The 24,091-nt window shown below is 38.0% G+C and overlaps 3 protein-coding genes across 4 annotated transcripts; 1 reads left to right on the plus strand and 2 right to left on the minus strand.

The window, feature by feature from the left end:
- LOC111777856 (protein FAF-like, chloroplastic) lies at positions 1-1,909 on the plus strand. Its single transcript, XM_023657582.1, has one exon. It carries the CDS (start codon positions 32-34, stop codon positions 1,520-1,522), a length of 1,491 nt encoding a protein of 496 aa, XP_023513350.1. The 5' UTR covers positions 1-31; the 3' UTR covers positions 1,523-1,909.
- Positions 1,910-2,383: 474 nt separating this feature from the next.
- LOC111776725 (serine/threonine-protein phosphatase BSL3-like) lies at positions 2,384-18,362 on the minus strand. 2 transcript variants are annotated; one of them, XM_023656053.1, is made up of 22 exons: positions 17,437-18,362; positions 16,233-16,293; positions 16,071-16,149; positions 15,893-15,972; positions 15,722-15,816; positions 15,479-15,578; positions 14,807-14,876; positions 13,769-13,870; positions 13,564-13,645; positions 11,776-11,955; positions 11,252-11,522; positions 10,918-11,152; positions 10,602-10,772; positions 9,594-9,677; positions 5,257-5,411; positions 5,062-5,146; positions 4,874-4,972; positions 4,591-4,790; positions 4,376-4,451; positions 3,396-3,531; positions 3,182-3,321; positions 2,384-3,086 (listed from the first exon to the last, which is right to left on the minus strand). In XM_023656053.1, exons 1-22 carry the CDS (start codon positions 17,864-17,866, stop codon positions 3,003-3,005), a joined length of 3,015 nt encoding a protein of 1,004 aa, XP_023511821.1. In that variant the 5' UTR covers positions 17,867-18,362; the 3' UTR covers positions 2,384-3,002. The 2 variants fall into 2 exon arrangements, with proteins under 2 accessions (XP_023511821.1, XP_023511822.1); XM_023656054.1 differs by lacking the exons at positions 5,257-5,411; positions 9,594-9,677 and adding an exon at positions 6,910-7,148.
- Positions 18,363-21,186: 2,824 nt separating this feature from the next.
- LOC111776727 lies at positions 21,187-23,179 on the minus strand. The gene is made up of 3 exons (XM_023656055.1): positions 22,757-23,179; positions 21,804-21,911; positions 21,187-21,686 (listed from the first exon to the last, which is right to left on the minus strand). The coding sequence occupies exons 1-3, from the start codon at positions 23,072-23,074 to the stop codon at positions 21,369-21,371; spliced, it is 744 nt and encodes a 247-aa protein (XP_023511823.1). The 5' UTR covers positions 23,075-23,179; the 3' UTR covers positions 21,187-21,368.
- Between the last annotated feature and the right edge of the window lie 912 nt (positions 23,180-24,091).

Consider the following 24,091-nt stretch of genomic DNA (forward strand, 5'->3'; position numbering starts at 1 on the left):
ATGGTGGAGGTTTCCATGGTGGCGTAAGGGTATGGCCCCACCGGACGGACATGGTTCCATTTCCCATTTCCAAAGCAGAGTTGTAATGCGTTTTCATTCCCTACAAATACCCTCTTCCCCTTCCCCTCTTCTTCTGCTAAGCCCCATCAGCTTCAGCCTTCACTCAATTCCTTCTTCTTCTTCTTCTTCTTCTTCTTCGGACTCTGTTCCAGCTATGAAGACTCTGTTCCATGACTACCAAACCCTTCAAAAACAGGGCATCCTCACCGCTCTCCCTTCCTCCGATCTCCAATTCCCCACACTCCCACCGCCTTCCCTCAGAAGAACCCTCTCCGCCGACATGTCCTCCTCCAAGTGCTTCTCCGCCATCAAGAAGGTTGCTTCTTCCCTAGCATTCTCTCTTACTCCTTATTCTTCTTCTTCTTCTTCTTCTTCTTCTGAAGACGAACAGGACTGTGACGAAACCATTGGGTTTTGGGGCTCTGTTCATGAAGAACAGAGGAAGAACAGAACAGAGTGTCAAAAACAGGGGAATAATGATGATGATGATTCTTGGAAGTCAATTCTGTTTCAGAACTCTGCTCCCAAATCGCCTGTTTTTCCTTATGTTCATCCTCTTCTTCAAAAATCAGCTCACTCTCTCAGTGAAAACAGTCTTCTAATTTGCACTGAGAGTCTTGGATCCGAGACTGGCTCCGATGGCTTCTCTTCCTACCCTTCCTCGGAGTTTGGAGACTTCGACGGAGATACGACGGAAACAGAGTACCCCGACATACAGACATTTCAATGGAAGCCCATCAAATTCGGTCGCAAGAAATCGCCGCCGAGGTCTTTTCCCCCGCCGATTTCTTCTCTCTGTTCCCCCGACGGCGCCTCCGTCTGCATTCAGTCCCGCCGGGAAAATGGGCGGTTAATTCTCGACGCCGTCTCTGTTCCCTCAAAGAAGAATTTCCGCGCCGATCGCCGAGATGGCCGTCTCGTTCTCTCTTTTGTTACAACTCCGGCGAATTTATTGGTTAAAGAATCGAAAATTGTAGAAGAGAGAGACGATTTGGAAGCCGACGAATCGGAAATCCCGATGGATGAGGTTGCGAGATTGTCGAGCTCTGTTATGAACTTCCATCGATTAGCAATGATGATGAAGAAGCCAAATGGATTCATCAATCGGAATCCGGCATGGCCAAAGTCAAAAGATGTTCCAGAGGCACTAACCCCACTATCACAGTCACTTCCACCGCGTCCTCCGTCGCTCACGGCGGCGACAGCAGCGACTTCTCTGAATGCATACGAGTACTACTGGCGATCGAAACCAACCGGAAAATCGGCCGGAATTCAGAACCTAAAGAGCCAACAACAAATTCAACCCATCCAGAGCATAACCCGCAAATTTATCTCTTCAAACAATCAAGTGGCGGATGAGAAACAGCAAATACTAAACTATTTGGTTCCATTGTCGAATGGTTGTAAAGTTCCCAGAAGGTCTGTTCTTCTCCGGGAGCCCTGCTGCATTGCCACCACCTAAGCCACCGCCGCCGATGACCGGAAAACCCCATACCCTAATCTCTATACATATTAATTCTGAATTGTTAAATCTCAGCCATTTCTTTCCTACTCACCCAGAAAAGCAATAACAGAGAGGCTATCGAAGAAGACGATAGAGAATTATCTGAAATTAGCAATTAGAAATTAAAAATCTAAAGAAAAGAAAAGAAAATAGTGTACATTACGATCCCATTTAAAAAGTGTCGGCGATCTCTCAAAGCTGAAGAAAATCAGAGGCCGATCTTTGACCCACTGGACTGTCCTGTCCTGTCCTGTCTGTTCTTACTATTTTTTGGCTTCGCTATTATCTAACCAATGGGTTTCAATATGCTTCCACTCTGTATCAATCACTCTTCCATTTTTGCAACATCATAATCCAACGCTGATTTGGGTTGCTCATTCATGGCCTTCAAAATTCCAATAATTACATATTTATTACAATAATGCAAATAAATATGTTCTTCTTTTCAAAAATCCTATGTTACAATCATATCAATACATGTCTACCATTCTCGAAAGAAAATATGAAAAGATAATGTTTTTGTTGAGGTGGGCACTACAAATTTTGAAAATGTTGACAGAAAAAGCAACAAAATCAAAATTGATTTGACAAATTGTTACTTTAAGCTCTTTTCAATCAAAGAAACCAGAAAAAATGTTTATAGCAAGTCAATAATTTGGTGAAAAGCATATGAACATACATGAACAAAAGTTGAAAATAAAAACATCACAAATATAAAGGTAGTGGATTCACAAGCTTCATCCAAATTAAAAGTTTTGAGAGTTATTTATGAGGAATATTGAATTTCATGAATAAAAAAGTGGGGAAAAAGCAAAGAAAAAGAAAAAAGAAAATGAAAATGGCATTCACTAATCAAAACTTGGTAGCTCTTGACATGAGAAATTAACAAGTTCCGTCGTCTCCACACAATTACATTGTACAAAGAAACAAAGCAACAACCTCTATGATACAAAGGCCAATCACATAGACGTTTTACCTTCACTGCGAAATCACACCCCACCACCATATCTTTAAATTAAAATCTGTCCACTAAAAAGGGTAAAAATAATAGAGACCAAAAAAATTGAAGAATTACCATTGGTGAATGGTAATACCTATAGAAGCAGCAAAAAAAAGACCCCAAACCATCTACCACCAGTGCTCGAGACCCGATATTGAATGGTACAAGCGTCGACAATACATCTTGTAGGGCATCTATCATTCTAAACATCACTGCCACCAGCAAACTGATTCTCGAACCTATACAATCCATTTGATGGCTTATTGAAGGTGTGAAAATTGGAACTCCAGCCTTCTTCGTATATCCATTCGAACAACGATCACAAGTTCTGGTACTCGGAGACGGGGCGTGTGTTCTATACATGACACCAGAACTGCCATAGTGGTAGTAGCACGAGGCAAGACTCGATATAAATTAAGTGACGTGTCAAACAATGTGCTATATCCATGCAAGGGAGCCCCGGTCATTGGCTACTTGAGGGCGGCCTCTAGTTGGTGTTGGAGGTCTGTTGGCATTCAGCTCCTGATCTCATAGAAAACCAATATAATGGAATCAGTATTGTTGACATGCAAACTTAGGGAAAGAAAATTCATTGTGAATGTACATATCAGCAGCACCTGCATCCACGTATCTTCTAAATGACGTTCTGGTGATGCCTCTGGGGAAGTCATTGCAGGTGGCAAAGGGTGAATTAGCTTTGGAACAACAACAAGATCTCGTCCAAGAACTAAAATAGCTCCAGCATTATTTGCAGTGCCTGTATGCAAGAACCGAAATTGTATCAGCAAAAATATTCCATATCCCAGAAATAAGATCAAGCAAGAAGAATACCGCAGTAATTTGTGGCCGAGAAAAGTGTAATCAAATGCCCTTGAGCGAAACGTTCAAAACCGTCCATGACACATTCATGGGCACGAACTATCAGCTGAAGGTCGTTATTGTTGCAAAATTCCATGACACGATCAGGCTGCAGCAACAACAATTCCATATGAGCATTTTACAGTAATGGCCAATCCATTGATTGTACTTGAAAAGTGATTCAATCAACATTTGTTAAAAAAGAGTTCCACACCGTAGTGAAACAGATGCGTTGTTAATAATAGACATTAAGAAGCTATTTGCAGTGGACTTTAAAGGTGAAAAATCTCAAAAACAAATTAAAGTAAATAGTTAGCGAATGTGCTAACAAAGAAGTCAACGATGATGCACTGGAGCTACTCATGAGTCATGATCTACTATGCCGAAGGCAGAGATAATATATCTTTCAATCATTTTCCACGTATTTCACAAGTAGAGGTGCTTTACTTACCTAAAGTTAGTCGTCCTCAATGAGTATTTTTGGCCAGAATTTGTCTGTTATGCACTGTTTGGGGGNGGGGGGGGGGGTAATTATATATGTACGTATATTGATATAGGGAATGGTGAGCAGCAGCTTGTAGTCGGGTTTTGTATGGTTTGTGTTGGACGAGTAGTACAATTCTTTGTTTTGTTCTCTTGAAGCTTTGTAACTTTTCAATTTCTAAATGAAATGCAAGTTTTAATTTCAAAATATTAGAAACCTTGAGCTAGGCTTTGAGGCATTATTTCACTAAACTCCATCATCAAACAAGTTTTGCATCAAAATCTCAATCTCCAATCAGTACTTAGATCAGTTTCATCCATATTAAGAAAGCATTGATGTTGTCTGAGATATGGTTTTCTTTTTTCCCGAAGTTCGGGTGTTAGTAAAGCAGAGAAGCAAATGCACCAAGTAGCACGCAGAAACTATGTGAACTATCTATGACAGAAGGTTGAGCACATTGCACACTCACCCCAAAAGTAACTAAACCCGGACCTCTAGCATTTGGCCGCAGTCCTTCCACACTGTCATTTTCTGTAGGATCAGACCTGTAGAATTTCACATTAATATATGAAATAAGTATATTGCGGTGATGAAGTGTTAACAGAACAGCATACTAGATAATGTATTAGATCATTACTCAGCTAGTCAAAAGAGTTGAAAACAACTGTAGAGATATGCACTAACCACAACAAATCCATAAGGACAATTGAACCGGCTTCCATTGTAATTGGACGCTGAATATTCTCAATCTGCTCCACATGATTTATTGACCGACCGATACCACCATGCATACAAACTATCTTCTTTTCAATTAAAGCTGCTAGAGGAAGCCAGTTAAATAATCGATTAATCCTATGCCATGCCCAAATTCCGTCCCTCTCTCCCTGTTCCATAAGAAATGAAATGAGTCGCTATAACCAGTTTATATAATGGAACAAATATATATGGGTGTATACAATAATCATACCATCCGCTCGATACACTCAATCCGGAAGCCAAAAAGAGCATTAATATCTGCAGCTTCATGGTTCCCGCGAATCAAATGTACATTCTGCTGATACTCAACCTGCAGTAAGTGTATACAAAATCAGCCAATGAAGGCTCGGTATGTGACAGATTGGTATTCAACTAACATAAGCGACATCACTCAAGTACCTTTAAAGCAAGTAGGAGGGTAATAGTTTCAAGGCTGTGTTGACCTCTGTCAACATAATCTCCTAAGAAGAGATAATCGATATATCTGACAGTTGTTCATCAAGAGATATTACGAAAATAGATTGAAAAAAAAAATAATTGAAGATTCATGTTTGTCTTTCATAAACCAAATATTCCAAACAATCATTTACTTACGCAATATCTCCAGCAGTTGAAGGTGCACCATACTCATCAAAGAGTCGCATAAGGTCCCCAAATTGACCGTGTAGATCACCAAATATTTTTATTGGAGCTCTAAGCTGTAGAACGCTAGGTTCACTTGAAAATATTTTCTCAGCACTATCACAAAGATCGGCTATTTCATTGCAGTCTAAGAAAAATTGCCGGCGAACAGGAGGTTTCCAACCACGAGGCTTTAGAAGGTGTGCTATTACCTGAAAAAGATAAAAGACGAAAGCATACTATATCAAACCAAAAGGATAACGGGAATCAAGAAAAAAATGCATAATGGAACATTAGCAATTAAGTGAAAGTGTCATCTGATCTGCCTCCTTCAACTAAAGGCCAAAGGCAGCTTTGGGCATTTCTTGAAAGGAAACTTGGCATGGCCCTCAAGATAGTATAAAGCGTAAGCCATGGATTTAAATTAGAAAGACAAGGAGAAAATCATTATTGATTATGTAAAAGATACAAAAAGAGAGAGATCCCATCTATCAATTTCTAACTCGAGTTTTTTAAAGGCCATTCTTAGAATCGTTAAAAAAATAAATAAATAAAGACTTCAACGCCTTTTAAAATATTGCTTAGATTGAAATCAAAATATCCACACTGAAGACTAGTATCTAAGAAGAAAATGGAAGAGAGTTAGAATTGTGCCAAAAAGAAAATGTTGTTGGAGGACACAGAAACTAGTTATCTCTGGAGGGGGAAGTGATACCCATATGCTCGGGAATAAGTTGTTTTTTATTGCCCATTCTGCATCATTCCAGAGAGCTCTAGCACTATTCTTACGCAAACCAGAGAAAGTTGATAATCAAGAAGAATGTTTCATAAAAGGAAGGAGAGATAATCGACTTCAACTATCCAGTGGTGACCTGGCAAAGCCTATCAAGGAGAATGAGCGATTGACAACTAATTAAAATTCTGAAGGTTTTCTAAATTGTCTTGTGTTTAAGATAAAATAAAGAAACAAGTGGCACAAAAAATTCACATATCAGAGCAGAATTCACCATAAACTTATAGCAAATATGCTTGGAAGATATTCAATGCCTCACTGGGGCTATAATGAACACTCAACACAGAACAATTCTGCATAACTTTAATAGGACCTAAATTATAATGAGCTGATCCTTGAATACCTTCTTGGGCACACTGTTGATGGACATCTGACGATCTAATAGTTTCCTTGCTGCAGTTGCGTTCTCGGGAGTCCCATAGCTCACCCTCCGACCTTCATTTTCAAACTGATCAATTGAAAGTTGCCTCACCATGCCACCTAGAGCTCCACCAGTCTCAGCAGCAACAACCACCTAATGGTGAAAGGGGTAAAATATAGCACAGCATTTTTAGTTCACAACCACTTATACATACACACACACACACACACATATATTAAAGTAATAATAATGAAGAACCCGCCAAACATCCAGAGTAGTAATTGTAAGATATACTAACAGCTCTATGATGCAGCCTAACTCCAGCAGGAGCAATGTTNCCTAAGAAGAGATAATCGATATATCTGACAGTTGTTCATCAAGAGATATTACGAAAATAGATTGAAAAAAAAAATAATTGAAGATTCATGTTTGTCTTTCATAAACCAAATATTCCAAACAATCATTTACTTACGCAATATCTCCAGCAGTTGAAGGTGCACCATACTCATCAAAGAGTCGCATAAGGTCCCCAAATTGACCGTGTAGATCACCAAATATTTTTATTGGAGCTCTAAGCTGTAGAACGCTAGGTTCACTTGAAAATATTTTCTCAGCACTATCACAAAGATCGGCTATTTCATTGCAGTCTAAGAAAAATTGCCGGCGAACAGGAGGTTTCCAACCACGAGGCTTTAGAAGGTGTGCTATTACCTGAAAAAGATAAAAGACGAAAGCATACTATATCAAACCAAAAGGATAACGGGAATCAAGAAAAAAATGCATAATGGAACATTAGCAATTAAGTGAAAGTGTCATCTGATCTGCCTCCTTCAACTAAAGGCCAAAGGCAGCTTTGGGCATTTCTTGAAAGGAAACTTGGCATGGCCCTCAAGATAGTATAAAGCGTAAGCCATGGATTTAAATTAGAAAGACAAGGAGAAAATCATTATTGATTATGTAAAAGATACAAAAAGAGAGAGATCCCATCTATCAATTTCTAACTCGAGTTTTTTAAAGGCCATTCTTAGAATCGTTAAAAAAATAAATAAATAAAGACTTCAACGCCTTTTAAAATATTGCTTAGATTGAAATCAAAATATCCACACTGAAGACTAGTATCTAAGAAGAAAATGGAAGAGAGTTAGAATTGTGCCAAAAAGAAAATGTTGTTGGAGGACACAGAAACTAGTTATCTCTGGAGGGGGAAGTGATACCCATATGCTCGGGAATAAGTTGTTTTTTATTGCCCATTCTGCATCATTCCAGAGAGCTCTAGCACTATTCTTACGCAAACCAGAGAAAGTTGATAATCAAGAAGAATGTTTCATAAAAGGAAGGAGAGATAATCGACTTCAACTATCCAGTGGTGACCTGGCAAAGCCTATCAAGGAGAATGAGCGATTGACAACTAATTAAAATTCTGAAGGTTTTCTAAATTGTCTTGTGTTTAAGATAAAATAAAGAAACAAGTGGCACAAAAAATTCACATATCAGAGCAGAATTCACCATAAACTTATAGCAAATATGCTTGGAAGATATTCAATGCCTCACTGGGGCTATAATGAACACTCAACACAGAACAATTCTGCATAACTTTAATAGGACCTAAATTATAATGAGCTGATCCTTGAATACCTTCTTGGGCACACTGTTGATGGACATCTGACGATCTAATAGTTTCCTTGCTGCAGTTGCGTTCTCGGGAGTCCCATAGCTCACCCTCCGACCTTCATTTTCAAACTGATCAATTGAAAGTTGCCTCACCATGCCACCTAGAGCTCCACCAGTCTCAGCAGCAACAACCACCTAATGGTGAAAGGGGTAAAATATAGCACAGCATTTTTAGTTCACAACCACTTATACATACACACACACACACACACATATATTAAAGTAATAATAATGAAGAACCCGCCAAACATCCAGAGTAGTAATTGTAAGATATACTAACAGCTCTATGATGCAGCCTAACTCCAGCAGGAGCAATGTTATTTGATCCAGTAGAATCAGGCTTTATCAAGCTAGAAATCTGTTTCCCACTTGGAGTAGCCTCAGCCCCTCGATCCCTATCAGGTAGTTCAACTTCCCCATTGACTTGCCTTGCCTTAGCTGCAGCAAATGTAGCACTGATAGCCTCAGCTTCTGCTGCTGATGCCTCAACCAAATATTCAACACCTTTAATTCGCCTGCAGAGTATTATTGTACATCCAGTTCCAGGATTCTGAGTAAAGACATTGCAATACATGTTGAGAATTGAGAATCTAGCCTAAAGAAAATTTACTAACCGTTGGCCTTGAAGCATTGCATTTTCAGCGCTTATATCAGTGTGCATGTCACCATTCACGGGGGGAGCAACAGGATTTCCCAGCACCACTGAACCATCAGGAGCAGCTTCTGGCATCGTTTGTCTAGCTCTTTCATCAGTGAATCCGTACCTGGGTGGTAACCGCCCAGGTTGAACAGATGCAGCAGCTGCTGCTGCTGCATGTGAAGCTGCACTTGTTGTTTCAGCAGCAGCCATATCTTCAGCAACTAGAAGGTCATCTAACAAAACACCTGTGGGATACATGAAAATACATGAAAAATAGTACCATGCCATGTATTATGAATACTGAGGTACAGATGCTCTGTCAAAACTCATGAACAAAATACTATATTAGTATAAGAAGTTCAGCTCTTCAGACATTCAGAATACTGTTTCTATGAACTTCATTGACATGAAAAATATCAAAAAGATATACACTTTGTTAGAATAACACACTCCTAACAGTTTTTGCACCCAAATCTAGAATTGCACAAGTAATCTCACCACCGCGTAAACCACCATAAATGAAAATTAGGTCACCAACAGCAGCGGCTGCATGCCTGCAACGCCTAGTTAATTCCACAGAAGCATCACCACCTGCTGCATCAGCACTATATCTCCCTGTCCTGGGAGAGGTAACAACAGATTTGATGTCACACCAGACACCAGCTGCAGTATCCAACACTGTAAACAGAGTAAAGTGAGAACTTTGTAAGACTTCCCAAGGATAGAAATCCAAGGATTAGAAGAAACACACATAAATAATCATGTTAAGGTAGAGAAAAAGGCAAAAACAGTAGGTACTTGAAGGGCCAGAACAACTACAAAAAATGAAATAGAAAAGGCANAAGATCGGCTATTTCATTGCAGTCTAAGAAAAATTGCCGGCGAACAGGAGGTTTCCAACCACGAGGCTTTAGAAGGTGTGCTATTACCTGAAAAAGATAAAAGACGAAAGCATACTATATCAAACCAAAAGGATAACGGGAATCAAGAAAAAAATGCATAATGGAACATTAGCAATTAAGTGAAAGTGTCATCTGATCTGCCTCCTTCAACTAAAGGCCAAAGGCAGCTTTGGGCATTTCTTGAAAGGAAACTTGGCATGGCCCTCAAGATAGTATAAAGCGTAAGCCATGGATTTAAATTAGAAAGACAAGGAGAAAATCATTATTGATTATGTAAAAGATACAAAAAGAGAGAGATCCCATCTATCAATTTCTAACTCGAGTTTTTTAAAGGCCATTCTTAGAATCGTTAAAAAAATAAATAAATAAAGACTTCAACGCCTTTTAAAATATTGCTTAGATTGAAATCAAAATATCCACACTGAAGACTAGTATCTAAGAAGAAAATGGAAGAGAGTTAGAATTGTGCCAAAAAGAAAATGTTGTTGGAGGACACAGAAACTAGTTATCTCTGGAGGGGGAAGTGATACCCATATGCTCGGGAATAAGTTGTTTTTTATTGCCCATTCTGCATCATTCCAGAGAGCTCTAGCACTATTCTTACGCAAACCAGAGAAAGTTGATAATCAAGAAGAATGTTTCATAAAAGGAAGGAGAGATAATCGACTTCAACTATCCAGTGGTGACCTGGCAAAGCCTATCAAGGAGAATGAGCGATTGACAACTAATTAAAATTCTGAAGGTTTTCTAAATTGTCTTGTGTTTAAGATAAAATAAAGAAACAAGTGGCACAAAAAATTCACATATCAGAGCAGAATTCACCATAAACTTATAGCAAATATGCTTGGAAGATATTCAATGCCTCACTGGGGCTATAATGAACACTCAACACAGAACAATTCTGCATAACTTTAATAGGACCTAAATTATAATGAGCTGATCCTTGAATACCTTCTTGGGCACACTGTTGATGGACATCTGACGATCTAATAGTTTCCTTGCTGCAGTTGCGTTCTCGGGAGTCCCATAGCTCACCCTCCGACCTTCATTTTCAAACTGATCAATTGAAAGTTGCCTCACCATGCCACCTAGAGCTCCACCAGTCTCAGCAGCAACAACCACCTAATGGTGAAAGGGGTAAAATATAGCACAGCATTTTTAGTTCACAACCACTTATACATACACACACACACACACACATATATTAAAGTAATAATAATGAAGAACCCGCCAAACATCCAGAGTAGTAATTGTAAGATATACTAACAGCTCTATGATGCAGCCTAACTCCAGCAGGAGCAATGTTATTTGATCCAGTAGAATCAGGCTTTATCAAGCTAGAAATCTGTTTCCCACTTGGAGTAGCCTCAGCCCCTCGATCCCTATCAGGTAGTTCAACTTCCCCATTGACTTGCCTTGCCTTAGCTGCAGCAAATGTAGCACTGATAGCCTCAGCTTCTGCTGCTGATGCCTCAACCAAATATTCAACACCTTTAATTCGCCTGCAGAGTATTATTGTACATCCAGTTCCAGGATTCTGAGTAAAGACATTGCAATACATGTTGAGAATTGAGAATCTAGCCTAAAGAAAATTTACTAACCGTTGGCCTTGAAGCATTGCATTTTCAGCGCTTATATCAGTGTGCATGTCACCATTCACGGGGGGAGCAACAGGATTTCCCAGCACCACTGAACCATCAGGAGCAGCTTCTGGCATCGTTTGTCTAGCTCTTTCATCAGTGAATCCGTACCTGGGTGGTAACCGCCCAGGTTGAACAGATGCAGCAGCTGCTGCTGCTGCATGTGAAGCTGCACTTGTTGTTTCAGCAGCAGCCATATCTTCAGCAACTAGAAGGTCATCTAACAAAACACCTGTGGGATACATGAAAATACATGAAAAATAGTACCATGCCATGTATTATGAATACTGAGGTACAGATGCTCTGTCAAAACTCATGAACAAAATACTATATTAGTATAAGAAGTTCAGCTCTTCAGACATTCAGAATACTGTTTCTATGAACTTCATTGACATGAAAAATATCAAAAAGATATACACTTTGTTAGAATAACACACTCCTAACAGTTTTTGCACCCAAATCTAGAATTGCACAAGTAATCTCACCACCGCGTAAACCACCATAAATGAAAATTAGGTCACCAACAGCAGCGGCTGCATGCCTGCAACGCCTAGTTAATTCCACAGAAGCATCACCACCTGCTGCATCAGCACTATATCTCCCTGTCCTGGGAGAGGTAACAACAGATTTGATGTCACACCAGACACCAGCTGCAGTATCCAACACTGTAAACAGAGTAAAGTGAGAACTTTGTAAGACTTCCCAAGGATAGAAATCCAAGGATTAGAAGAAACACACATAAATAATCATGTTAAGGTAGAGAAAAAGGCAAAAACAGTAGGTACTTGAAGGGCCAGAACAACTACAAAAAATGAAATAGAAAAGGCAAGAAATCAATGCTAACACAATTTAAATAGAATAGAAATTTCTTTTTAAGTCAACATTAACCGAAATCAATTAAGTTATAAAGGAATGAAAGTCATTTGAGCATAGTAAGTCAAAGATGAACAGAAAAATGACTAAGCAATTTAGAAACTCTCCATGAAACAACATCATTAGCAGATTCAGCATCTATTTGAGCCTCCTATTGAAAGTAAAAGATTTTGTGGATCGTACTTGGACACAATCACAAAAGAGAGAATTCTTGGGAGAATGTCATTCCCAACTAGAAGTGTTTTTAATGCAACAATTCCATAAACCCATAACTAGAAGTGTCATTCCCAACAGAAGCGGCAAAATGGCAGACTGAACCCAAATGGTCAGACCGAATCCAAACTACCCAAACGAAGAAGACGTAAAAATTCTGTGATGTCCCACATTGGTTGGGGAGGAGAACAAATCACCGTTTATAAGGGTGTGGAAACCTTCCCCTAGCAGACGCGTTTTAAAGCCTTGAGGGGAAGCCCGAAAGGGAAAGCCCAAAGAGGACAATATCTGCTAGCGGTGGATCTGGGTCGTTACAAATGGTATCAGAGCCAGTCACCGGACGATGTGCCGGCGTTCTCGCTGTTCCCCGAAGGGGGGTAGACACGAGGCGGTGTGCCAGTAAGGATGCTGGGCCCCAAAGGGGGGTGGATTTGGGGGCGGTCCCACATCGATTGGATAAAGGAACGAGTGCCAGCGAGGACGCTGGGCCCCGAAGGGGGGTGGATTGTGATGTCCCACATTGGTTGGGGAGGAGAACAAATCACCGTTTATAAGGGTGTGGAAACCTTCCCCTAGCAGACGCGTTTTAAAGCCTTGAGGGGAAGCCCGAAAGGGAAAGCCCAAAGAGGACAATATCTGCTAGCGGTGGATCTGGGTCGTTACAAATTCCAAACAAAAAACAAATAACAAACCCTCTTCTGAAGCAGCAGCAATGGTGGAAGACTGTGGGTAGCAACAGCAACGTCGAAAGCAACAGCAGCAACTAAGGATGAGGGGAGGGGACGCAAGCAGGAATGAAGGAGGCACGATGATATTGCAAGTAAATTAGATATAAAAAAAATGAATAAAGACTACAGCAGTAACTATGCAACTCATTTTTATTCAAGTCCAAATTTGCTGATTTAAGAATTTATACAAGCATCAACAATCATCTGCATCTGCAGAACAGTTGAGTACTATGAAAAAATATCCTCACACATGAAGATGAAGTGACGATAACACAACCACTCATGATGCTTTGGCCTCTCAACTTAGAGCCCTATGTCATGTAATCTTCCCAACCTAGGTTGATTAATAAAGGCCTCTATTCGTGCTAAAATACTTTGCATGGGTAACAACAACCTCACAGAATAGTAGAATACATTGACGAAAGGGGAAGATAGCTCTTAATAATACTGATTTAGTACCTGCCACACTTGATGAATCTTCTACCATGCGCCCACCTCCAAGGGCCCCTCCAGATACATGGAGTCGTGCATTGACAAATACCTGAAACAAGAGGAAGTGCAGAAAGATTTTTAATAGTAAGGGTCAAGAGAGAGGGGAGAGAGAGGGGAGAGAGAGAGAGAGAGAGAGAGAGCAAGATGGAAAATTAAAGATGATTGAACGCACAGCAGCATGCTGATATCTAGGAGATGGTGAGACACCAGGAGCAATTGCCCATTCCCAACGACCATCTCTGTGTTTAGCTAGTCCATATGCACTTGCCAGCGGCTGCAGGCAATGGAGATAGGTAGTAAGAAGAACGTTAACCATGTTCAATACAAGTTTAAAATATTGTAAAATAATATAGCTTTAGCTAAGGTAAAGACTTTTTTTTTTTTTTTTTTTTCCTTTTCTTCCTTCAGAGAAGCAAATAGACAAATGTCACACGTGACTCCTCGCAATGATACGAGTTTTTCAAGACAGAATAAATGGGGACATTCTATTTCAAAGTAAATGTAACTCTGAAGATGTGCTGCTGAAATATTTTATCCATTTCTGATAGCATCTAGCCAGTCAAACTTCTTTAATTATAACCATGAGTGTTCCATATGTCCAAACCTCAACTAATTTTACAAACGAAATAAGATCTAAATCATAGATCAATTGAAATATTTTTCATAATAAATAAAAACTTTTATGATTTTGGGATCTCATAATTTATGCATATCGATTGATTACATTAGGATTTACATTAGTAATATCTAGTCATCTCTAGTAAATACTTGTCTTTAATATATTTTACCAACCTACTGAGTAATACGGGATTTTCTATCTATTCATATGTGTCAATGCTTTTATCTATTCTACCCACTGACTGCTCTCTTCTGTTTCTTTATTTTAGGTTTATCTTCTCTTGACCCATCATATAAGAGGAATTACTTCCTAAACAAATGTGATATCAAGTAATAACATACCAATTCCAATCACTCACCCACAAGGAAAAGTTGCTGAGAACTCAACCTCATAAATCAATATTCAACTAAAATTGACAACTTGATTACAAGGCAAGAGGAATACCATTGAGATTATGTGAAGGACACTAAAGCAAGCTATATAACAAGCGCTAAGGATCTAGTCAAGTCCAGATCAAACGGCTAACAGGATATCCCATATTGAACCATTTAACAAAGTCAGGTGACGTGCAAAAATGATTCTTTTACTTACCACACTATTAGCATCTCTCCCTCCACATAGCAGAAGAAGACCATCAGATCGCGCACTAGCAGTTGCATACCTAGTGATATCTGAAGTGTCAAATAATGGCTGAAACTCATAATATTTGAAAGAAGAAAATTGGTTCTACAGGATATGAACAAGTAATGCAAACAATATCAAAACAGGTGAACTCAAATTATGAGATTTTCTAATCATTCAAGAGGTGGTTTGTTTGACATTAGCGAAACAAGAGTTACTTTCCGATTCCAAGCACCCAAAAAGTAATGATTGGGAAGAATAAAAAATTGGTTGGATAACATGATTGCAATTTACCTTGCGCCAAAACCTCAAAATAAGGAATTAAGTTTTAGGTGTAAAACCACCAGAGCCTTTCTTTATTTTCTCTACCCCGAAGCACAAATATTGTCAAAGCGAATGTAACAAAGTGACAGACACAGTTGACATGTGATATTTATTGTGTTGTTATCATATTTCTCAGGTAACTCTTCTTTGTTATCATATTTCTCAGGTAACTCTTCTTTGTTATCATATTTCTCCAAGTAACTCAATTAACAAAGCGAGAGATAAACCTACAGTGTTGTTATCATATTTTATGAAATGTTGCAGAAGCACACAAGTAAGACAAAGACCACATAAAAAGCAAAGAGAGAGGCGATTTACATGCAAGGAGGTGGACCCTCCCCTTCTGGTTCCAACTTACGCCATTCATAAGGTTTAGCAGCAGTGTCTAGTGCCCATACATCTGCCAAAGGCCGCTTTCCTAAAACAGAGACCAAATTTTATGTTGTGTAAAATAATACACAAAAAAGTATAAAAAAAAAAATAAAAAAAAAAATTGATAATCAACCATTGGTTTCGTTAGATGAACATATTAAAAATTACAAAGAAGTATGACTTGCTTACCATCATTACCACCAATCGCCATGAGGTACCTCTGCCCAACTAGAGCCATTACATGTCCATAACGTGGTCCTGGACCAGGGCCTTGCACAACTACTCTATAGGAAAATAGTCATATGGGTCTATCATATAAAAATATCTGAAAATTAACAAAACACATCATCAGAGTCTAACCTATGCCATCGTGGGCGCTGCTGTGTAAGGTCAAGAACATGAAGATCCTCAGCAGACAAACCAGCTGGTCCAATTCCACCCTGCATTATAACAAAGAAAAGAAATGCATAATGAAGAACTAACAGAACCCTGACCAAGTAAATTATACAACTTAAATCCGAAATTCCACAATGCTAACCTGAATGACTACCATAGTTCCAACAGCAGTTGCCACATGTGCAGCCCTCGGTGTAGGCGGTTCTCCAAGTGGAGTAATTCTGCAAGACATGTGATGAAGGAAGTAATGGCAGATGAAGATAAGGGGAATCGAGGGCAAGAGGAGATGAAGTCTAGGACTTACCTGGACCATTTATTAGTTAAAACGTCATAACAATGCACATCAGCAGTGGCACCAGCAAGCCCTGCAACATAGGAACTACAAAATAAGCATAATTTACAGCATTAAACATAAAAAGTTTTCTAGTTCAAAAACCATGTGCAGAGTCGTTCTACATTAGCTCCCGTGAAATCAAACTGCAGCTTACAAAACTGAGTGGAATTAAAGTTGTCTGCTCTGCTGACATAATTTATGACACCAAAAAAGAGTTTGAATATCCTGAGCTGTACCTAGTAAAAATTTTCAATTCTTTACAAGTAGATCAGCAAACTTGCACCACATACTAGTTCCAAAAGATTAAAGTATCTAGTTCCAAAAGATTAAAGTATCTAGTACAGACAACAGAATTTTGGGTATGGGTGAAAAAAATACAACTTAAGTGCAACACACGCTGTTCTGTCTCAAAAAAAGGACAGACTCACGCAATTGCAGCCTTGAACAGTCGAGGGTTTTTACATGGTATATCTATCACTAAGATGGCTAACTCTTCTGTAAACTATGAATTTGCTATCACATATTGGTTGCACAGCCAAGTTCACTAAGATTAAAAGAAATAACCACCTAAACATGCCTAAGTTACATGGGAACTTGTGTTATTAATTCTATTCATCCTTCTCAACAATAAGCCAACAGGAATTAATATCCAACAATTAGGGATGATGACTTCCCTATTGATCACAAGTTTTTTCATTTTACTTTTTTATTGATCACAAAGTAATTATACAACACGATGAAATTGCAGTAAAATGGATCCAAGATTCAAACATAATCAGAAACCCCAAGTCCTTAATAAAACAGGAGGGTTTAACTTCCCAACTAGATGTGTTTGAACTCAAAGTTAGACTTCAAATTGTTCATACGACCCAACGCATTGACTGGTTAGAATGTCAAGAAACCACAACATTTAAGTTCGAGAAGAAAGAAATTCAAAATGAAGATTGCTTCAAACGATAATCTCCTAGGGAATTAATACATTATGTCTGGTTGATTCAAGTGAAACGAAGGTTTTTAACTGAACAATCAAAATGGCAGTAACTCCCACCAACGCCATCAGCACCAAGAAGTAATGCGAGCTTAAAAAGACTTCACCAAATAACGCACACCGCCATAACCCCTCTCCGAACATAAATTCAACAATCGAAGAGTATAGTTAACAAAATTAACATACGGATTCCAGCACTTCCAGCTGATGATGGAGTTCCTGAAGCCGCAGAGTTGCCCTCGAGCGCAGTGGCACCACCAAACAATATCAATCTCGGCCCAATGTATCCCGGAGTCCCCTCCTCGCCAACAGACCCCACAGCCGTCAAGGTATGGCCACACCGCGGACCAGGACCATCTTCCTTCTTTTCAATTATTGCGTTTACTACTGAGTACATAGGCGCGAGCCTTGGCCCAACAACCGTGGTCTGCTGCATCTGCACGGCGGCCTGTTGCTGGTGAGGCGATGACATAGGCTGCGGCGGAGTTCCACAGCTGGCTTGCGGTTGCTCCCTAAGCTGATCTCTATCCACTCCACCAGCCGAAGAAACAGTGCTGTGACTTTGCACTGCCGGATCGTGATCAGCCTCCGGAACCATCGACGAATCAACGTCCATTTATTCAGCTCTTCAGTTGAAACCACAAACTCGGAGATCGGATTTAGAATTCCGACGAAACAAAATTCCAAACAGGCATTTCGATTCGCCACAGAAGTCCAATACCGGACTTCCCACAGTTATCCGCAACACAACATACCCAAAACCCTAGCAGAAATCCTCGATTTCCCGATTCTAACAAAGAACGAAAAAGAAATTCCGAGCACGAAAAACCAGCAGTAGAAAGAAAAACTTCCTTTACCCAAAATCACTTCCTCTTTGTGCCTTATTTCCCTCAAAAAGAAGTAAGAGCAGTACAAGCAATCTTCAAAGTCCCCTTAACGATCAAACCCACATCAAAGTTTGAGGGAGAAAAAAAAAATAAAAGAAAAAGTGAGCAGAAATAAAATCCTGCCGTCTCTCTCTCTAAAAAATCCCAATCTCTCTCTAAAAAAATGTGTGTATCTAGATGTAATCGAATTATACGATATGATAAATGAATGTCTCTCTATCCCGCTTCGACGAGTTATTTTTGTTATATATATATATATATATATATATATATATATATTTCCTCGCCGTTGTTTCTGTCTTTGAAGCTTGACGGCCCGTTTAAGTACGTACGGAGAGTGTGTTTTGGGCCGTCAGATCTAAGCTCTGGCGGCGCGTAGTAGAACACTGGCACAAGGTACACCGGCTTTACCGGGAATATAGGTTTAACTATAAACGGTGATTACCGGTTCTTATTTCCCAAAAGTTTGTCGGGTGTTGACGACGACGCGGGAGATGGCGCGTAGGTTTGTGATTGGCCACAACAATACCGGCGGAGATTGGCGCGGCCGTTTGGCCGATGGTTTTGGAGGTTAAGTTCCGTACTAATAATTTTAGTATTATCCCACTACTCAACTACTTTAATTTATTAATTTTTAATTATTAATTCTCCCATTTTAAGATTTATTAAATCTTAAGTCTTTTTTGTTGGTGGTATTTATGTTTTATATCAGTACAATAAATTATTTAGTTCATTTATCCTATTAATTAATTTACTTAGTTTGATAATTGTAATTACTGAAATGTGCTCACTAAGAAGTTAAACAACAAAATTAATTTAGACTAAACGACTTTTTCTAAAGTGAAATTATTTTCTTTTATATCAAAGTATGTTTGAATTGAATGCTTTATTTCTAAAATTGACTTTTTGGACCAATTATTTTTTTATTTTGACAAAATTTAGGAATGACTTTTTGAAATTAGTAGTTTCTAAGCACTTTTTACTATTTTTAATTTGGTTTAAAACAGTAATTGTTTCTTAATAAGAATATAAAATATTTGAATTTATGTTTCTAAAAAGATAAAAGTAATTTGGTTTAAATCTTTTTCTTTTTTATTATAAACATTAATAATTAATGTTAAGTTGGGTACTCTTACATTTTGAGCAATGTTAAAAGATAAATAAATTATTAATTTGGTTATTAAGTTTCGTTTTAATGTCACATCAAATGTAGGTATAGAGATAGTTGCATAAAAAAATTTAAAAATGATTTTATTATTTTATATATATATATATATTGGCTTTATATAGTTTAAAATATTTTCAATTTAATCTCCATAATTTTAATTATTTTAACTATTTCTATTTGACATATTGTTGTTGTAAATAAGCAGAGATGATATAGTCATGTTGATCAGAAGAAAAAAAGTGATGAAAAGGGGACATGAGGTGGTAGGGATGTGAAAAGTGAATCTTTGCCATTCTGTTTGGGGGGCAGCTGTTTGCCCTACAAACAAAGCTTTTTATGCAACTCAAAACATTCCCCTACCAAAANGTATTAAATATATATAATGTTTTTTTTTCAATGAAAAAATATTTTTTTTAATCGTTTAAAACTTATTATTTTCAATAATTCATCCGTGAGATCCCACCTTGATCAGAGAGAGAAACAAAACATTATTTATAAGAGCATGGCATCTCCCTAGTAGACATATTTCTATACGGTCTTCATGTCAATTTGACTTTTATTCAGAGGATGGATAGTATCGAGGAGGATTTTTTTATAAGTAGAATAAATGCTCCCTATATAGATAATTAAGGTCAATTAAAACATATTATGAATCAGTCAACATTAATATTATAAAGTTGAGGTCAATTCCTCAAAACTTCCTCAAGAAGAAAAAAAAAAGTTGGAAGTCAATTAATGGCACATAATTTGAGATAGTCATAGCTTGACAAATAATGGGATAACACAATCGAAGCAACTTCATTTAATATTTAATATGGAATGTTACAAAACAAGCCAGACAAATATTGCATTATGAAAATAAATTACTTAGATTAGATTGTATACTAGGATTGATGGTATTTCTGCTCATATCAAATTAAAATTAAACATATACTATTAAGATGTTGGATCTCTCTCCAAACTAAAAGATAAATAAGGTGGGAGAAGTTACAAACTAATTAATACAAAAACCATTTTGTAGAACCTTGGAGGTTTCTTGGAACTATAGCTGAACTTGCTAATGTATTTTAAAGTTACAACTCATACATATGATCAACTACTCCACCCTATTTGAAAATATAATTCTAATTATAGTTCTAGAGTTCGATGATTCAACCTAAAAGTGGTGGCTTATTAAATGAGAATTAAATTTTTGTTTGGTTCCGTGGAAGTATTACGAGCTTATAGTTTATAAAAGAGTTCTATCTGTACACTACAAAAAACTTAGTTCTAGCAAACTTGTAGTAACCTCCTTACTAAACAGATGCCGCCGGCACCCAACTTCATAGGACACTCAATACCAATCAACTAAACCAGGAAAGCACACTACTTCTTCAATCTTCATACAAATCAAAATAGGCAAGTGATGAAGAAGAAGAAGAAGAAAAAGAAAACTGAGATAGCCTTCAAAACCAATCAACTTAATACACTACAAGATTGAAAAATGCCAGAGAGAAAAAGATGGAAGAGGAAATATATAGCAAATGTATAAGTTTGAGAACACAAAAACAAACTTTTAGTTGTTCTCCACCAAAATAATCTTCTTATTTAAGAATAGGCCACAAAAACTCCTTAAAAACCTCGAACAATTTTGTGAGATCCCACATTGGTTGGGAAGGAGAACGAAACAATCTTTATAAGGGCGTGAAAACATCTACCTACCTGACGCGTTTTAAAAACTTTGAAGGGAAAGCTCAAAGGGACAATATCTGCTAACGGTGGGCTTGGACAGTTACAAATTTCTTCTTCTCAACTTACATTTTCATAAACCGCTTGTGAATTCATAATCAAATATATCCCATATAATTTCAGTAAGCATTTCCCAAAACAAAGCAGCAGGAGTTTATGTTAAATGGTAGTAATTGGTTCAAATAGTTTTTTCAAATGGGATGTTTCATACAAAACAAAGGGGGCCGCAAAAGGATGGATATCAAAGCCAAGCAGGGAGCCCATGACAAACAGTAAAATGTATAGAAGTCATAGACCAACAGACAGACCTTGAGAGGAGTATGATGAATAACTAATTAGAAGAACCTATTATACTGGCCAGTAAGAGAATCCATGAGATTTGAATAAACACTATAGAGGGAATATTGTCGAAGGTTTTTTACTTCATACCAGGTGTTTAGCGCTGCAAGATGCTTATCTGTGCCTGAAAATGTCAGCTGTATTCCCAGACTACAATCCACATTGCCCCCTCGGTTTCTACAATTTGATGTTCTGATGGCACAATCCTGATTGTTAAGGCAGACATAACTAGATCTGGACTTGCCTGAGCACGAAGCACATCCATCTCTCTTCCAGTACAAGTTCTGCAGCCTGCCCTTCTGAAATTCAAGTACCTGCTCTCACCAAAATCGATTTCATTCATTAGATTATGTGAATTCATCAGCTTAATTTTATTTCTAACAAAACCTACAACTTCTCTAGCATCTACTTGCAGAGATTTTAAATCTTACCAGGGTGAAACTCGTCACTATGAATGTGCCATTAGCGACAAAGGCAGGCTGAGACCTTGCAGCATACTTTCTTCCAGCAAATGCCACCATGTAACCACCAAAAGTATCCTGGAAATAGCGAGGCATCAAGAATTATGGCTATTTCTAGTACTTATAGTGATGTTTCATTAAGAAGCAGGGAAATCTTCTTTAGCAATTAGGGATGCATTCAAGTCAGATTCGACATTTGATTAATCAGGGGCCATTACATAACTGTAAAGCTTCATCATTCTATAAATGCCATATGAGTACTGATCTGCTAAGCACAGACGTGAAGAGTACAAAAACTTATCCAGTCCCCTCTATGAACACATTTCCTCAAACGAGATCTGATAAGCATACCAAGTAACCGGTCATTGAGAGACGAGACTCAGTGGCATAGATTGCAAGCTTATAACCGACTAAGAGATGGAAGCAAGAACGAATCACATGAAGGTTCTATCTATCTAATTGTCTCCATGAGAACGTCTCATCAAACAATAAATTCATAACAAGTAATCTGACACTGAGAGGCAAAACATTGCGCCATATATTACGAAGTTAAAACCAACCAAGAGAGGGAAGCGAGGATGAAGAACAAGTAGACTATCGATCTACACATTTAGTCAAACAAGTTTTTAAACTCATACCGAGCAATCTGATATTGACAGACAAGACACTGTTTCATAGATTGCGAAAGATGCAACCAAGTAATAAAGGATGTTACAAGATGGCCGTTCGATTCAAAGAATAAAGTAACATCAAGAATCCCTATGCTAAATCCACGTGAAAACTAGAAGAATATAGCCTACTTCTACCAACGTCTACAAATGGAAGGAAAACCGGAATAAAAACTTCGATCAAATTAGAAACTACACTGATCTGAGTGAGTATTCGAAATAATCCGAATCATGAAATCAAGATCGAGTTTGTACCGGATAGAAATCGGAAGTATTGACGGAGAGAAGGGAGATCTCGTCTACTCGAGGTCTGAAAACAGCAAGCTGTGAGTTGAGCGATGCCAGAGAAAGACGACGGTCGCACGGCGAGAGCTGATGGGACTGGTTAAAGAAGAATGAGTCCCTGGAAGAGAAAGCGATTCCGAAGGTGAATCCGTCGGACCTCTGAATCTTGGTGTCCGCACAAGGTTGGTATACATTGTTCGTATTCACAGCTTCAGAGTGAAGCATCAGCGCCATTAGCAAGAGCAGAAGCTCCATCGGCACTGTTACGAAGACCCTCGCCGTCGCCATTATTGGAAGCTTTCCAGACGCCTTTTAGATTTGCGGATGTAAAGCAGAGGAATCGGGATTGAAAGAAGTGGAAACTCTTTATCCTTGGGAGATTTGAAAAATAATTTCCGACTTGTTTTGTAACTTATCGAGTAATCTGGATTATTAATAATAATAAAACATACCTCAACACCAAATCTGTGTCGGGGGGAAAATACGTATTCCTTTTTTAAAATCTCCCTCTAAATATAGTTGCGCTCTTCTCTCTCCTCTTTTAACCATAATAATTAATATCACTGTTTTTATTATTTTTTTATTTTTTACATTAGCTACGCTAATTTATTATAATTTTACTGAAAAATTTTGAGTTCCAAAATAGGGAAAAACATTATGCTAATTAACAATGTATTACTCATTTGAATTATTCAATATATTCTGTTTCAAATATTTTGATAATATATTAGTTATGAAATATATCTTAAATATTTCTAATCATTAATATTTTTTCTTTTATAAATTGAGTACTAGTATATTTTATTTTATTTTAAAGATTTAGTTACTTTATATTTTCGTTATTGGTATGTATGAGCTTGTATCCTATTTAACTCTCGTTATTGGTATGTATGAGCTTGTATCCTATTTAACTCTGTTTCCCAATTCTATTTTTCAGTATTGGTGGTAGATGTTGTGTCATTGGTATACCCTTTAGGTTGGTGAAAGAGAAATTTAGACTACGTTACAAGTTTAGTCTACATTTACGAGCACGGGTAAAATTAGCTCATAAATTTTAACTTCTCCCTACCCAAGGTTATATACCGTAAGTCGATGTTGTTACTCTCTTACTTGCTTGGAAGCCGATGTTGTTACTCTCTTGCTTGCTCATATAATGTCTCTTTCAAAAATCTCTCTCTGCCTTCATTTTCTAAAACGCTCATATAATGTCTATTTCGAAAATCTCTCTCTGCTTTTGTTTTCTAAAACTTTCTCTTAAATCGAGACCAGAAACTCGAGCATACGTCTTAGGACCGCAGGCGACTA

The sequence above is a fragment of the Cucurbita pepo genome, chromosome LG16 (genome assembly GCF_002806865.2).
Source record: "Cucurbita pepo subsp. pepo cultivar mu-cu-16 chromosome LG16, ASM280686v2, whole genome shotgun sequence".
Classification (NCBI taxonomy): domain Eukaryota; kingdom Viridiplantae; phylum Streptophyta; class Magnoliopsida; order Cucurbitales; family Cucurbitaceae; genus Cucurbita; species Cucurbita pepo.